At 41.6% G+C, this 15,561-nt stretch overlaps 1 protein-coding gene across 4 annotated transcripts in view; it reads left to right on the forward strand.

Annotated features, from left to right (window-relative positions):
* The window catches only part of ppp1r9a (protein phosphatase 1, regulatory subunit 9A), a 50,536-nt gene that overhangs the window by 5,831 nt on the left and 29,144 nt on the right, over window positions 1–15,561 (forward strand). For 3 of the 4 annotated variants that reach the window (XM_072371009.1, XM_072371012.1, XM_072371011.1), the window contains exons 1-3: window positions 263–573; window positions 2,067–3,548; window positions 14,039–14,171. In XM_072371009.1, the coding sequence (XP_072227110.1) occupies window positions 2,175–3,548; window positions 14,039–14,171 (1,507 nt within the window). In that variant the 5' untranslated portion in view covers window positions 263–573; window positions 2,067–2,174. Of the gene's footprint in view, window positions 1–262; window positions 574–2,066; window positions 3,549–14,038; window positions 14,172–15,561 lie in introns of those variants that run through there. The other variant, XM_072371010.1, reaches the window with a different exon arrangement.

Genomic DNA, 15,561 nt, shown 5'->3' on the forward strand with positions numbered 1-15,561 from the left:
ATCACACAGCATCAGTATGGCCCTTGACCCTGTCAACCCCACCCAAAGCCCTCTGATGAACACTAAGCAGCCGATGAAGTTACAGTTGCTGTGTGTTGGTATTTATGCCAGACTGCAGCTCACTGAAAGCCCCTCCGCGCAGCAGATTATCGGACCGAACCATTGCCGCAGTTCAGGTTTTTAGCACCTGTCACATGACGCGGTGCATTTTCAAATAACCGACTATTATAGCAGCAAGCGAGTCTACTGTACTTCACCGTGGACATATATCGGACGCTGCCGTCTGGCAAACGCTGCCACAGTGCAGCTCTCTGTGAGATGAGCTGCCAAACTGCACCGACACCCCTATTGTGCAACTGGCAGCATCACCCTCTGCCTGCAATGGCGTTGTAGCGGCTCTAGTATGTCCAAGCGTCTCAATAGTGGTGATTCCGCCGGGGACTATTTACAAGCGAGAGACAGAAATGTGATTTTCGAGAGGTTTTTGCAACGAGAGCATTCACATTTCCCTCAGTTTACCCTTTTGATTACAGTTGTTTGTACCACGCGTTCAACAAAGCTGGAGCCATGAATGTAAGTCTTTTGTTTTTCTAACAGTGGAGCCACATCGCTGAGGTTTGTGGTTCACAGTTAACTTCGTCTTCTTGGGATCATTAAGAAAGATGAATCATATGTTTTGCACTTCTTGCGGAAATGTGCTCAAGGAAAATGTAAACGAATAAATGTTCAAACCGTTCCAGAGGGAAGGGGAACCTGAGCTGTCATGTTATGCGCGATGTGGCTGATGTGCGCTTGTTTGTCTGATCCAGCTGACTCTATGTTAAACCCTCAGTTTTGTCTTTCTTATATTACCTCCAATCATTATTTTCCTGATTTCATGTATCCTCAGCATGGGGTTGTTTTTTTTTACCTGAAGTTCAAACGAATGAACTGACTGCACAAGGATTTCACATAGATGACCTGCAAGAGTCCAGCACGGTGAATAATAAACACTGAAGCTGGACATTTAGGTGTTAGTCACTGTTGCTGTTGCGCTTGCATATATACCCCTGTGCTCTGGTTTCCAGAGGGACCTAACGGATCCTCCTGGTTCCTGGTCATATTTTTGTCCCAGCTTTTTGTTTCCCCATTTCATGGCTCTGTGGTATGCATTTCCATATTGGATTAAACGTTTATGTCTGTGTATGTGAAATATTTAACCATTATAACTGGCCTGTCACTAATATGTGTTCTATTCTTAAAGACCTTTCATATAATATGTTGTATTTTGTCTGTGAGATAGCATTAACACACATCTTGTTCTTCCAACATTTTGTCTGTACAGTAAATGTTGCAGATACCATGTGTGGTGATGTGTGAGGGCTGGCATTTAGTTGAAAACACCTTAAAGCCATTGATGGTTTGGGGAAACATGTCAGTTTCCCGTAGAGAACAGGGAGAAGGGTTATAGGGAGGAATGAAATGGTGAAGCAAGCATTTTCCTACAGCACATCATGATTTTAAACATAACCGCTTAAGTCTTTGCACTAATGCCTATTGTATGTATTGATTCTTAAACATTATGTATCTTCAGGGTGTTTTTAGAGTGCAGAAGGCTTTAAAGCACAGAGTTCTCTTGTACTGTGAACATTTACAGTATACAATAATTTGGCCCTTGAGGAGTACCAATAATGGTGAGAACTCTTTTCATGCTTTGTAACCATTTTGATTTAAAAGTCCAACTTTGCTTATTAACTATTGTTTTGATGAAAGAGAGATACTTTATTTATGAGATATTGCTGTATGCCTGTTTGAATATTCATCCCTCTGGAACTTACATTATGGAGTGTTGTAAATTGAGTCTATTATAAGGAAGAGTGGGTTTCCCACTAACTGGGAAGTCAGTGGTTAGATGCCTGGTTCCTCCACTCTTCATCCTCAAGTAAAATACCCCCAGTGGTATTTTCACTGATGCGTGTGTACGTGTCCATACAAAAAGGAGCTCTGCATGAATGAAGGAATGTGCAACATGACCAGAACAGTACTATATAAATGCAGTCTATTTATGTCTCTTTTCATCTCTGCAGGTGTGACTGGGCTTGAAGGATTGGAGTAGGTCAACTAGACTCCTCACTTCCAGAATCTAATGAGGCCACAGCGATGCTGACATCCCCTCTACATCCAAAGACATCATCATGCTGAAGACGGAGGCCTCGGGGGAGAGGACCAGCCTCCGGAGTGCCTCCCCCCACCGCAATGCCTACCGGGCTGAATTTCAGGCGCTCAAGAAAGCCTTTGACCAGCCTCGGATTGATGGAGACTCGAAGCCCAAAGACCTTGAGCGGGTGAAACAACCCAGGGGCCGCCAGTATGGCGCCCATGTCAGTCGCATTAAGGACATGTTCATGCAAATGGGCTCAGAAAATGCTACTGCCAAGGCCAGGGGTCGGGATGACTCCTCGCCACAGAAGCTGGTGAAACCCACAAACTTCATCAACAAGGCTGATGGATCAGTGATAAAGCTCCAACATTCCTCATCAGCTGAGAGGATCGGAGGTGCCGGAGCAAAGTTCTCAGAAACTAGGAAGCTTTTTGAACAGCAGTCCCGTGACCAGTCCCAGTCACCAGTCTTTCCCTACGGACGTGATAAAAGGGGCTCCCACGAGCACCTCGATGACTGGCGAGGGGCGAGGTCCAACCGAGGAAGCACGGACTCCTTGGACTCCCTGTGCTCCAGAACAGAGGCATCCTCACCAACTGTGAGTCAGCTCAGTGCTGTTTTCGAAAATGCCGACCACAACAACCAGGGTGTTCTGTGCAGAGGAACCAGCAGAAGAGCCGTCTACTCACCTGATGGATCCCTCCGCCATGGAGGTGAACTCAGTGAGGATGATTCAAGACAATCTCCAGTCCGTGGATCCTACCGGAACAGGGTCGGAGGCAAGTTTCCTGGATCCTCGTCTTCTGAGGACCTCCTGAGCCCCTCAGAACCCAAAACTGAGGCTCTACAAAATATAGAGGCTCAAGACAAAGCAAGCAAGACTCTGAGGGGGGACAGACAGCATCTGTCAGGGGCCACCACCAATGGAGATCAGGTTAATGGCTCTTGTGAGGAAGAGGAGAAACCTTCAGACTCAGTAAAGCATATTGATGATCAAGAGGTCTCCAAAGCCTCAAAACCTACACATGATGCTGAGATTCCCAACAAAACATTTGAAGATACAACTCCTGAACCGCCGCCCACCGCAACTCCACCAAATGAGGAAAGCAAAGTGGATGGGGATGCTTCAAAGGAAGATAGACCTTCTGAATCTCTCAAGAGCCGCACAGAAGAACCTGAGGAGGAATACTCTGGCAATGAGCGGGTGATTTTTAATGCTGATGGAGATGCCTGCTACCAGGGCTGGGGGGAAAGCTGCACAGATCCTGAGGATGACCTCTACGCTGATGACGAGGATATTGTCTACGACCCGGGCTCTGATCTGACAGAGATCCCTGGTCTACCAGAAGAAAACAAAGAGGACATCCCCCCAAAGAGGAAGATTGGCTTCAGTACTGCTCCCATTACAGTAAGCAAGATGCTGTAGAAAAGTGTTGTCGAAGCCTTTTTTTTTGGAGTGTGTAAACATACTGAACACAGTCCAACATAAAAGTCTTTTTGCAGCTCATATTGAAAGTAGGTTAAAACAGCAGAGAAATAATACCGTTTCTAGAGCTTCCTTTCTATGGGCTTCTATTTATAGTTAAACTACACATTGTAGTTAGCTTTGTTGTGTGATCTTGTGATTTCTAGTTATATGATCGTTATTGAAATGATCCGGCTTCAGAAAGTTTTCAGAAATTAAATCCTTAATATGTTATTTGTCAGTATGTTAGTAGATGAAGAATTGCTCTGTGAAAAATTTGACATGTTCATGAGCGGCACATCTGTGCATGTGTTAGTCACGCTGGTTCAGCGCCCACACAAATTTCACACAAGATACTGTGTTTGTGTTCTCTCAAGCTGTGGCTCATTTTTTTCTTCTTAAATCAGGATGCTGTTTGATGAGGATATTTTGCGCATACAGGTCTTCACAAATCTCTTCATTTTCAGCATATAGTGGACCCATTGTGTACATGTAATTCTGTTGTGTTGCACAGTAGACATGGTAGAGGTTTTCCCAGCGCATGGAAAAGTGGTAATTGCACCACAATGGTATGCGTTGCATCTGCCTCTTAGTGTTTTGATGCTGTATTCGCACTGAGTTTGACACAATGCACTTAGTGTTGTTTGAGGATTGGAGAGATGGATTTGAAAGATTATGGGAAATATTTTCCAGACTTTATCCTTAAGTAGTTAGAATCACAGAGCTTAAAGTTTGTATAAGTAAACATGCTTTACATCGCTCTTTTTTCTCTTTGCCTTGTATTTAGTCGGGTAAAATCTCATTTCTATGTATGAAACTTTCAGACTGTTGATCTGTTGGGAGGGTTTATGCTTGTGTATGACAATATATTGAGTTTATGATGGGAAACAGCCCTATTGACAGATGAAGGTTTATGTATGAGAGCTTTAAGTGGAGCTAACACAAACATCCCACAGATTGTGAATCAAGCCTATTAACATGTTGTAGTGAACCAGAACAATTAGCCCAGTTATTCTGAGGAGAAAATGTGATGTTAGCTAACTAATTACCCTGCACTGTCTCTGCACAGTGTGTTCTTCTGCTCTTTTGTCTTTCCCTCTCATTCAAAATGAACCACATGTGCATAAAACACACAAATGCACGCATCTTTCCACAGGGGTCGTCTTGAAAATGAAGTTATTGCATCATTTTGATCAAATTCCCATTGTAACGATGGCCAAATCTAGCTGTTACACAATCTTGCATAAGCATAATGCTAAATTCAGTATTCTGCGCATGTGTTTTTAAAATACCTTTCACTAATACCAGTTTTTCGCATCAGTGAAAACTATCCCCCAGATTTGTTTTTGACCATTGAAAAAATGGCTTATCTTTTGATAGATTTGCCACTTTAACTCCACGGTGAATATGAACACTACCAAGCCCATCGTCCCATTTAGGTTGAACAAGTAAAGAGTGTGCTGTTGTTGTTCCTCTCTGCCGTTTCAAGGCCTCTGTTTTCTATGAAAAGGACTGACGCTCATTCATCATATAGAATATTCAAGAGGGAGACCGCCCCCATCAAGCTTACGCCCAATTAGCCATGCACCCCCCCCCTTCATCATAGCCCCCTCTCCTTTCAGCACACGAGGAACAAACAGGGTTCTGTCTTTTGTTCGTCTTTATAGTGAAAGACAGCTATTTTCTCTGCCTTCAGACCAGCACGAGTCCAGCTTGACCCTTGTGGGAGTAGACTGCTGAAGGCTTTGAAAATAAAACTGCCGAGTCATATACTTAATATTTGATTTTTTTTCGTCTTCATGTCATATTTGTAGTCTTGCAAATTCTGTCTTGTAAGTTGGATAATCATTACAACATCCCTGCTTTGAAGGCTTATTTTCTTTTGAAATTTTCCTGATAGATACAGGGAAAAGATGACTCACAGCCAGTTTTTGGCAATAATTTGTAAACATTTTGAGGAACTTATGTTTTAGAGGAGAGCCAACGGGTCCAGATAATCAAAAAAGGAGATTTATTCATTCATTAGTATTAAGTTGGGAAATCAATTTTTTGGCAGCATCGCTCTATAGTAACCTGAGTCGGTTACACCTGTGCAGCCCAGGATCAAATATCTCAACATCTATTGGACTTATCTCCATTAAACTAGATTCAGATATGTACGTCTGCCTCAAGATAAGCTGTAATAACTGGTGAAATCTGTCTGGTTGGTTTATCGTTAAATGTTTTCAAATCTCACGGCGTTTCTATCAGTCTCGGCTTCACTTTATGTTGTTGGCTGACATGTTAACATGTTAACGCTAAAACGAACATGGGATACCTATTAAACATCAGATTATTCTTAACATGTAGGTCAGAGTTTGCCTTGCCTACAGTAAATACAGGCTCACACGGCCGCTTCCTAGGCTGTAAACCACAGCTGTAATATCCTCACTGACCCACTAAGGAGACACTACTTTGAGCTGCCAGACACTAAGGCTGTCTGCCTTCCAGAGGACACTAACCTACAGAGGAGAATGAGGTCTCGTGTTTGTAGAAATTGCTGGTTTTACTCTTTATGCCAGTTTGCCTGTTCAGTGTGTGGCTGATAAATTGGTTCCTTTTTTGTGCAAAGTGTATTCTGTGCAGCTCTTATGACATGTAGGACATCTTAATGTATGGCAGTATTCAGTTCCTCCTGTCTAGGTCTATCATGGTTTGAATTTTACCACCTTAAAGCTGTCGCCCACACGTTGTTGTGTATTGTTTTTCACATCAGGAGTTAGACAGTGGTATTCGGTCACTGTTTGGTGTGTCATACCTCTCTTATTGCTCACCACCCCTCCCGCATGAGTGTCATTCACTTCCTTTTTGTGCCTGTTGACAAACTGCAATCAGTCAAGATGCTGCAATATCGTTAAAGAACCGAGCAGATGTGATGAGTTGAGGCAGAGCACCAGTTAAATGGCCATTAATGTGGCACTGTAATCAGCCCCTTCAAGTCTGTGTGCCGTCTGTTACAGACTCACACAGACTGAGGTTGTGTCCATTAGATTCTGCTGCTGCACCATTAGGGAATGCTGAGTAGAATGGATCTGAACTCAGAGCTATAATCAATATGATAGATATGTGTCACTCCTCTTATCTGTAACAAAGCTTTTGTTGATGGAACCAGATTTTTGTGTTGCTCTGCTACACATTCGGGACAGTGATGCCTATTCAGCATAATGGGGAATATTGTGGAATTGAACATTTGGTTTCTTGTACTTAGAAGAATGTGAACAGGATGATATGTGGTCACTGACTTATTTACCTGTAACTGACATGTTCATACTTGTAGATTAGATCCTCCTACAAAACGTTGGGTTTCCAAAACATCCAACAATTACTCTCTGCATTTACTTTTGCATTGTGTGTTTGCATATTAAGCTGCAGTATGTAACTCATCTTGTTTTTTTTACTCTTTATTAATCAAAATGTTCAGCCAAAGTTGCTGATGCTGAAAATGGACAAAATGCCAACGTACATCCTGTCATTCGGAGATGGTTATTTTACTTGAGGATTTGTAGCCACATTTGTTTGCCCTTAATTCAGTACATAGTTGTTGAGGCCTCCAGTATGTAACTGCTGACCTCTCCCTCCCATTTTGTTAATGACAGTTTATCCAATAATTTTGTCATGTACATGGATCAACAGTAAACATGTGGGATTCCAAAGCATCCTTATCTGGAGCATGGCCTGATACTGTTCTGTAAGACCAACTCAAATTAAATGGCCTGTCGCCAGCAACTTTGTCTTCTTACTGTGTTTTCTCATAGAAAGGATTGCTCTACTTTAGGATAGTCAGCTTCTGGGTGAGGATATTGAGTATGTGGAACAGCATTGCTGAATTTATTTCTTTGTTTATTTATTCAGGTATGCATCCCTGAAATACGATGCTAAAAATGAGTTTCATTCAGTGCAGTCTCGTGCTGCAGTGGGGTTCTGTTTCGGTTAAGTTTGGTTTCATTAAATGAGTCATAGTCTACAAAAACATGAAATTACAACAGTCCTTTGTTGTATCAATGTAGTGTCATGTTTGGAGCCATTCTGGGAGGATAAGAAATGTGTCACAACAACTCTAAGAGCATTTACTGCAAACAGTTGAGCACCTTGGGAGGATGAATTAGTAGTAGTGGTTGCAGAAGTAGCATTAATGTAGACTTTTTTTTAGTAATCATGAAAAATGCATGCTCTTAATTCAAATTATAGATGATATACATGATGAACTTATATCGGTGTGGAAAAATAAAGTGATAAACTATGTAGTTATTTCATGCAATACACTGTTAATTTAAAATACAATCAAAAGTGAGACTGCTGCCAATTGATTGTTACCTCACTGCTACAGCAGCTACAGAATGTAACTTGTGACACCCGGTTGACTGACTTTGAGACCCAGATGTCTCTTTAGGTTTCTTTCGAAGATGCTAAATGCCAACGTTTTGGCTTATTGAATTTTGAATGATCTGGTAGTAGAAGTTATGTGACGCCATGTAGGCATTTGCCCCAAAAGGTCACCTTAACCAATCAGCGATTTAAGGTGTTATTCAGCTAAAGTTGACCAATGGAAAGTTTTTTCTTTTTTCTTTTTCTTTCATGGAAGTCATGCTGACAGTGGAGAGGAAACTCATGATGAAACCAAAGATTTTTCCTGCTCCATTTATCTCCAACTCTGGACTCAGATGTTGAGTGTGCGTGTATTATCACATACATGTATCTTAGTCATTCCATTATTGATGCAGTTGCGTTTCTGTTTGCTTGTTTCAGTGTCACCCAATCCTCCCGGGAGCATACATTTTTAATGATCTGGGAAAGGCGAGACGTTCCTTGTGGCTTTTGAGGCTGGTCAGTTGCCACATAGCAGTCTGTGTCATGAACTATCCTTCGGTGCCCACCCACTCGATCTGGTCCCCTGCTTATGATATATGTGGCGATTATTACTACAGTGTGTAAGTGTCTGTCAAGCTTGTGTTTAGGAAGTGCTCCACTGTCATTGTTGTCTTGTTTATAGAGAGTCACAAGCTCAATTTAGGTGAATGGATGAATGCTGGATTTAAAAAAATAACTAAAAAAAAACATTCACAATAGTGCAGATCAAACGGGGGTCTTTTTTAGGCTTTGTAGAGACATGATCCCACACATTACCAAGTTTGCAGCCTAATGAGCTACATAACATAGCAAGTGGGCATGTGCTACAACAAGCAACATGTTGTCGTGTTACTTTTTATTCCCGCCTCCCACCAACTGTACATGATGATTTTCTCCGCTCCCTTGGTTTAAGATGGCCCCTCTCTCCCTTTGTCTGTGTGTCTCTCCCCCTGTCACTGGCCAATGGCTTGGTTGTTGGTGGGAGCCATTGCAGCGAGGGGTATTGTGGTCTGGAGAGTTGAGTGAAATGAGTTACAACAAGCCAGCAACACTAATACCCAAGGCTGTGCAAAGGCCTGTGCTCAAAGTGAAGGGAAAAAAAAAACTCGACTATATGGGAGAAAATTTTAAAACATGATAAATTAATCTATTTTACAAAAAAAACTTTAATAAGAGCAACAAGTGTTTGGACAAACTTAGAGTCATAGAGCGAACTTCATCACATAAAATAAAAAAAGAATGGTTAGGACTGACGTGTATTTGTGTTTTGTGGACACCTACTAAATGTCACAGAGCAGCATTACAACTTACCAGTGAGAGGATGGGACTAAAGTGCATTGTTCCCAATGTCAGATGCAGGTCACATCTGCAGGCACAGAGGAACTGGGCAGCATGAGTCTGCAGCAAAAAACAGCAACTTGCTCGTTGCCATGTCCTGAAAAAATTCTATGATTCCACTGTATCTTTGCACTGCAGGATGAAATATCTTTAGGTATCTATCTTTTATGCTTTGATTACATGAATAACTAATCTGGCGATTGTGTTTTTTGTCAGGTTGTTGGACTATGCAAAAGGCTGCGGTGTTTTTTTTAAAGGCCTCGGTTGCACAGATTTGTGTAATTTGGTTACGTAGAAATTGCATTGAGACCTGTCTCTAAGCTCCAAAGCTACCCATCCATTCTCTAAATGGGTGGATGGGCACTTTGGACATCAAAGGGGAACAGGACAAGGGGCAAATGCGTGTGGCTTCTAACTAAGATGAAAACATTTTAGCTGAGTTTGCTCATTTTAAAGTAGAACACAACTCGGACATAACATTTTTATCGTTTGGGAGAAGATTTTCATAGTCTACTTCTCCTCCAAAATTGTCCACTTGCATGAATATGATTCTGTATGCAGTAACTGTCTGAAATGTGAAAAAAAATGCTGACTTATTCAGCTGTGACACTCCCTGTCACATCCTCAGATGACGGAAGATGTATGTCAAGAAGACTGACAGGTTGACGTTGAATTGACTGTAAATTCCTGAATTCTCACACTTACCTCCGTTTAAAAATGTAGACTGAATATTTCAGTTTGTATCTCTCTTTTCTCACTTTATCTTCTTCCCATCTCGGTCTCTTCATATCTGTCAACCTCAGCTGGTTATTGCCACCATCAGCAAGTGCCCCGTTGCCAGATTCCAGACTCTTTCCTCTCACCAGCTCACCAGCCTCACCAGCTCACGCTGTATGTGTGTGTGGGTGGCTACAGGTAGAAGTTATGAAATGCAAATGTGCTGTGGTGGTGCAGCAAAGCGGACTTTGTGTGTTTATGTATGTGTGTGTGCGCCAGGTGGTAGTTAATCCACTGCATGGGTTGCTGGGCTCATGCCACAACACTGGGAACATTTCTCCTGGCTTTTACAGCCTCCTATTTCCCTGTGCATTCTCCACTGTCTGCAAGACAAGGCCCAGTTTAATACCATCAGAGGCTGTTTTTATGGGAATGGGCGCCATGCCCTGCAGTCTTAGGCAGGGACTCAGACGACCCCTAGAGCAAATTACCCCTGGCCTCGCTCACTCCTTAGCTGCTTTTTTAAAAATGTCATTTTCTGTATTTCTCTGTTATTGCCTGCTTCACTCTTCTGTAGCCTCCCTGTCTGCTGCTACTTCAACCTATGAATCATCCAAGTCATTGTGTTTGTCTCCCTATCTAAATGAATACTGTTTTCCCTTTTTTTTTTGCTTCTACTCTTTTCTCCACCATTTTTTGTATCTCCTCCAGCTTTGTCCTTGTCCAGGTTTTCTCCTGATTGGTTTTTGCTTTTATTAGCTTTTTTCATTTTTTCCCCCTATATCTTAGTATTAGCCCTCTGCTAATCACTGTCAATCAAAAGACACCCAACAGTTGTATGACTGAGGAGGCTGAGAAGTTTTGTTTAACAGCAAAACCATGACATAAATCAGGATTCAACATGTGGAAATGTTTAATAACTAGACATATTTACCACTTACATCCTAAGGCTAAGTGCTAACTTGAGTTGGTCTAAACATCTGAGCCTCTTGAGCGATGCTTTTGCATTAATGGTGTCATTTACAGACTGTTACGTGGGTAATGTGTGTATTTTTGTGTGTTTGGAGTTGAGAGCATTTGTCGGTGTGTGTATGAATGAAGGATACTACTTAAGAATATGATGAAACGATGCAAATAAGTTTTAGGGTCAGATGTTTTGATTCAAACAACATCAAGTACTCTAAAAACTGTTTTCTCAAAGTGATGCAGTTCTATGTCAGTCCTGAAAACCTTTTTTGGATCCAAAGCAGCATGTTGGGCTTGAAAGAAAGTGCAGCAAGTGTCGATGAATATATTTACATGTAAATGTCCGTGTGTTGTGTAAAATCCTACAGAGAGACTTTCATTTCAGCCCTAGAGGGGCACCACATGGGGAGAAAGCCCACTTCACTTGTGTCAAGCTTTTCTCCATAAAAAGTGCTTACAGCCGTGCATCTTGAGAAGCCTCCACACAATACCGACTGTAACTGAGAGTGAAAACGTATGGCTGTTTGTCATTAACAGAACAGTTGATATAACAATGGAACACTGACTTTGACTGCTGTTTCCAGGGGTCCTTTTATTGGATTATGTGGATTATTAGCATATTGATATGCTTCAAATTGTATTTGGTGGAGCTGTCAGGTTTTGTTTCATCTTAAGGAAATGTAAGGTGTTGTCAGCTTCGCTTACTTTGCATCACGTGGCTGAAATTATTGATTTCTTTTTTCCAACAGCAGACAAACACATTATGCTGTGTTTAGTGTACATTACATTGTACTTTGGGCATTCTAAGTATAGCCATCTGTGCCTCGCAGTGACTGCCTCGCTGCTGTCATGTGAGCTGCATGTGTGTTCTTACTCGCTGGCCTTTTATTTTTCATCTTCCCTTATTCAGCAGAATCCCACCATAGTGCCAAGGTTCAGTCTCACAGAATTGTTAACCAAATTTTTCTTTCTTTGCATATTTTTCCATCATCTTACCAATGTTATTTCATGTCAAAAAGTGTGTTTTTGTCAGAACTAAATCCAGCTGTCACGGGACAAGTAGGCTTTATACATAATCTGTTGTTAAACTGCACCAGTTTAACCCATGTTGTCAGCAAGTTCTTCTGCCTCTTTCATCCAGTCCTTAACAGTTAGTGAGCTGGGTTCTTGCTTTTTGAATCTTAAAGTTACTGAGCTGACTGAGCTGGGCCAAACAGTTTGTGTTTGAACAGGATGCGTACCGGCAGTTAAATTATCAGGTGTCTTTGTCTTGCAGGTAAAAGCTTTCCAATTTGATGGTGTTGTCTGACTCTCTGTTTCTGTTTCACTCTTTTTCTATCTTCCGATTCTTATTTCCCTTGTGCAAGCTTTTTAATTTAACTTGTCATTCCCTCTCTCTGTCACCTACGCTCTCCTCTCCATCCTTTGCCTTGTTGGTACATCTGTTTCTCAGTTTTTTAAATTTCTTCTCCAGCCCTTTTCTTATCTTTCGACATCAGTGCGCTGCCACCATCTCTTCTTCGCTTGCCTTCCCTCACAGATCCACCCACATCTGTCCTCATCTTCCTTCATGACCTCCTTCTAGTCACATGCTAATGTGTTTGCAGATAGCACAGAGTGACTGAGAGAGGCCATTAGAGGATATACTGACTGCCAATGGCCAGGACGTTCAGGACAGCACAAGTGCTGGAGTTAGCATTTGTCAACATTGTGTGTGTGCGGATTTGTGCGTTCTACTGATTTCTTAGAGTGTTCCCTATGCTTATATTCTTCTATAATTCTTTATGTAACATTATGTTCATGTATTTGAGTATTTATCTATGTGCGTGCATCGTATGTGCATGCAAGTGTTAATAATGCAGTGCTGTTGATTACACTGAATGATTGATGACAAGGAGGTCAAGGATAGAGCTCAGTCAGATCACACAGAGGACAGAATAAAAACCAACCTTGACAACATAGTCAGTGTGCACAGGCTTTGTGTGCAACCAGCCCTCTGCCTTCTAAACAGGATGCCCTTTATATATTTACTGTAGTTTTGTCTTCATCATGTGGTAAGATAACTCTGCTTCCATTTGGAAGGCATATTTAAACGCAAGTATCTTAACTGGCATACAATTTCAATGCTTTTAGCCTCTCCCTATTCATTATTGTACACTATTCCAACTAATGTAAAATACTGAAAAAAGATACCTTGTTTGCTTATTGTGCAAAGATTTCACTCTATCTCTTATCTCATAAAAGTGCGTGCATGCACACACATCCCAAGTGACGAACACAAATCTTGCTTTAGGGTTTAATCAGCACATGTGATGCAACATGACGCATTATTGATCTGCTCTGCGAGTATCACTCATGAGCATCTACTGTTGTGAATAACTCTTGATGGTTGATACCCTGTTTGTAAAATCTTTGTGGGATAAAACGCACATTGGAAAATGTGACTGATTTTAATAACGTGCAGACAAGCCTGGGCACTTGCGTACAAGTTTATCTGTCTGCTAAAAAAAACCTTTGCATACCCATTCGCTTCTATCTTCGGCGCCAGCTTTCTGCGGAACACTGTGCTACAGTACAGATACGATGACACTACACACGTTTGGGTCAGCTTGTGCACAGCCTTTTTCGCTTTTACCCTCTCTGCTCGGTGCAAAAAGCAGTAAGAGCGCTTGGTTGGGATGAGATGTAAAGTGACATCCCACTCTTGCAGGGAGGAGGAAAAGCATCCGAAAGGGATGCTTTTCCTCCTCCCTCCTTGTTGTTTGTTAATATGCTGGTTTGTGGTTGTAGTTGTAGTTTTTTTATTCAAGCTTTGTTTCAGATAGTGTTCTTAGGGTTTGTTTTGCAGATGAAGCGTAGAAGAAGTGTTGTGTAACTCCCACTCCCACTAGAGTACTGTGAATTTTCTCAGTTGAAACTTTGATAGTGTTATTTTTGCTAAATCAAATACCGTTCCTATTTAGGCTTTATAAAACAATATATATCCCTAAAGATAGCATTCAATCTAACTTGTGTCTCATTTTCAGGTATTCAACACCTACTCCAACGAGGATTACGACCGCCGTAATGAGGAGGTGGACCCTGTGGCCTCCTCTGCTGAGTATGAGTTGGAGAAGAGGGTGGAGAAACTGGAACTCTTCCCCGTGGAGCTGGAGAAAGGTGGGAAAGAAAATCAAGAAGCATTCTAATGAGGAGGCGGTGCTGTCAGTTACTCATGACACCCAAGAGACAACATCACCCACACACAGCGTGTCATCAGATATCTTTTATTTTTAAAGGTGTTTCATTTTCCCACCCGGTATTCAGGTGGTTTTGTTCATTTTCTTTCTTGCAGCAGCAAATCACTTTAATTCTCCTGAGGCTACACTAAAGCGCACGGGAGAGCGCAGCTTGTTGTAATTTCCCAGTATACAAGCATCAATGCACCACACTTCATCAGTTCCCCAACTTCTTTCCCACTTGTCCTGTTCCATAGAGATATCTCCCACGTTACAAATCACAAACTGCCAAGAATGTTAAATGTGGTAACATTTCATTGTAGAATTGCTCCATCCACTCACTGTTACGTAACCCGAACAGCTTGTGAATAATTAATGCAGCATGGGGATGGATGAGGGGAAGTTCCCTTCCAAGATATTTCCTATTTATGTGAAAGCCAGCTTTGTCTTTAAGATACATGTCTCTTCATCCTTTTAGTTGATAAATCTCTGTTTGAATGTGCTCATCTGTCCATACAGTAAAGTGAAAGAAAGCACAGCCCTCTCAAGTGTTACATATCATGACATACATCTAAATAAATCAGCTGATCTTTACTACGTCTTTAAATTGGGTACAAGCACAACTTAAGATTAAAAACAGCACAAGATATATTACACCATGTCATGATTTATTTAACAGTTTTACAGCTTCTATTGGATTTAAGAAGATAAGTCGCAGCCAGGTGCAGCTTATCAGATGGACTTGAGTGACTGATCATCTGTTAGTGTGAGAGCATCTTTAGCATATCGGTCGTTTTGGCCGTTTGCCTGTCCCAAGCATTCAGGTGTGTGTTAACGCAATGTCAAAGAGGATAGACATCACCAGTGATTTTAGAAAAAGCAGTTGTTGCTGCCCATTATCAGGGGTTATAAGGCCATGTACAAACGATGTTAAATTCATTATTTTACAGCAAGAAAGTGGAAAACATTCAAAGCAGTCGCCAAACTTCCCAGGAGTGGAGATTGCTTCAAGGTTTTGTGCAATACTCGGATGTAATTGCCAAAACCACAATATAGGCGTCAGTTAGCATGTTAAAGTTTATGTTAGTATAATGAGAAAAAGACTGTATGACTAAACAAGTATGACTCTTTTGGAAGGGTCGCCAGGAGAAAATATATTTTCTCTAAAAAGAAATGGCACAGCTTAGGTTTGTCTGAACAAATGCCATGACTAAAGTGGAGATGTTTGGTCAGAATGTATGTTAGGAGAAAACCAAACACAGCATATCAGCACAAACACCTCATACCAACTGTCAAGCACAGGGATGGAGGGTTGACGATATGCGTTTGTT

The sequence above is a fragment of the Leuresthes tenuis genome, unplaced genomic scaffold (assembly GCF_036924035.1).
Source record: "Leuresthes tenuis unplaced genomic scaffold, fLeuTen1.0.hap1 SCAF_18, whole genome shotgun sequence".
Taxonomy (NCBI): Eukaryota; Metazoa; Chordata; class Actinopteri; order Atheriniformes; family Atherinopsidae; genus Leuresthes; species Leuresthes tenuis.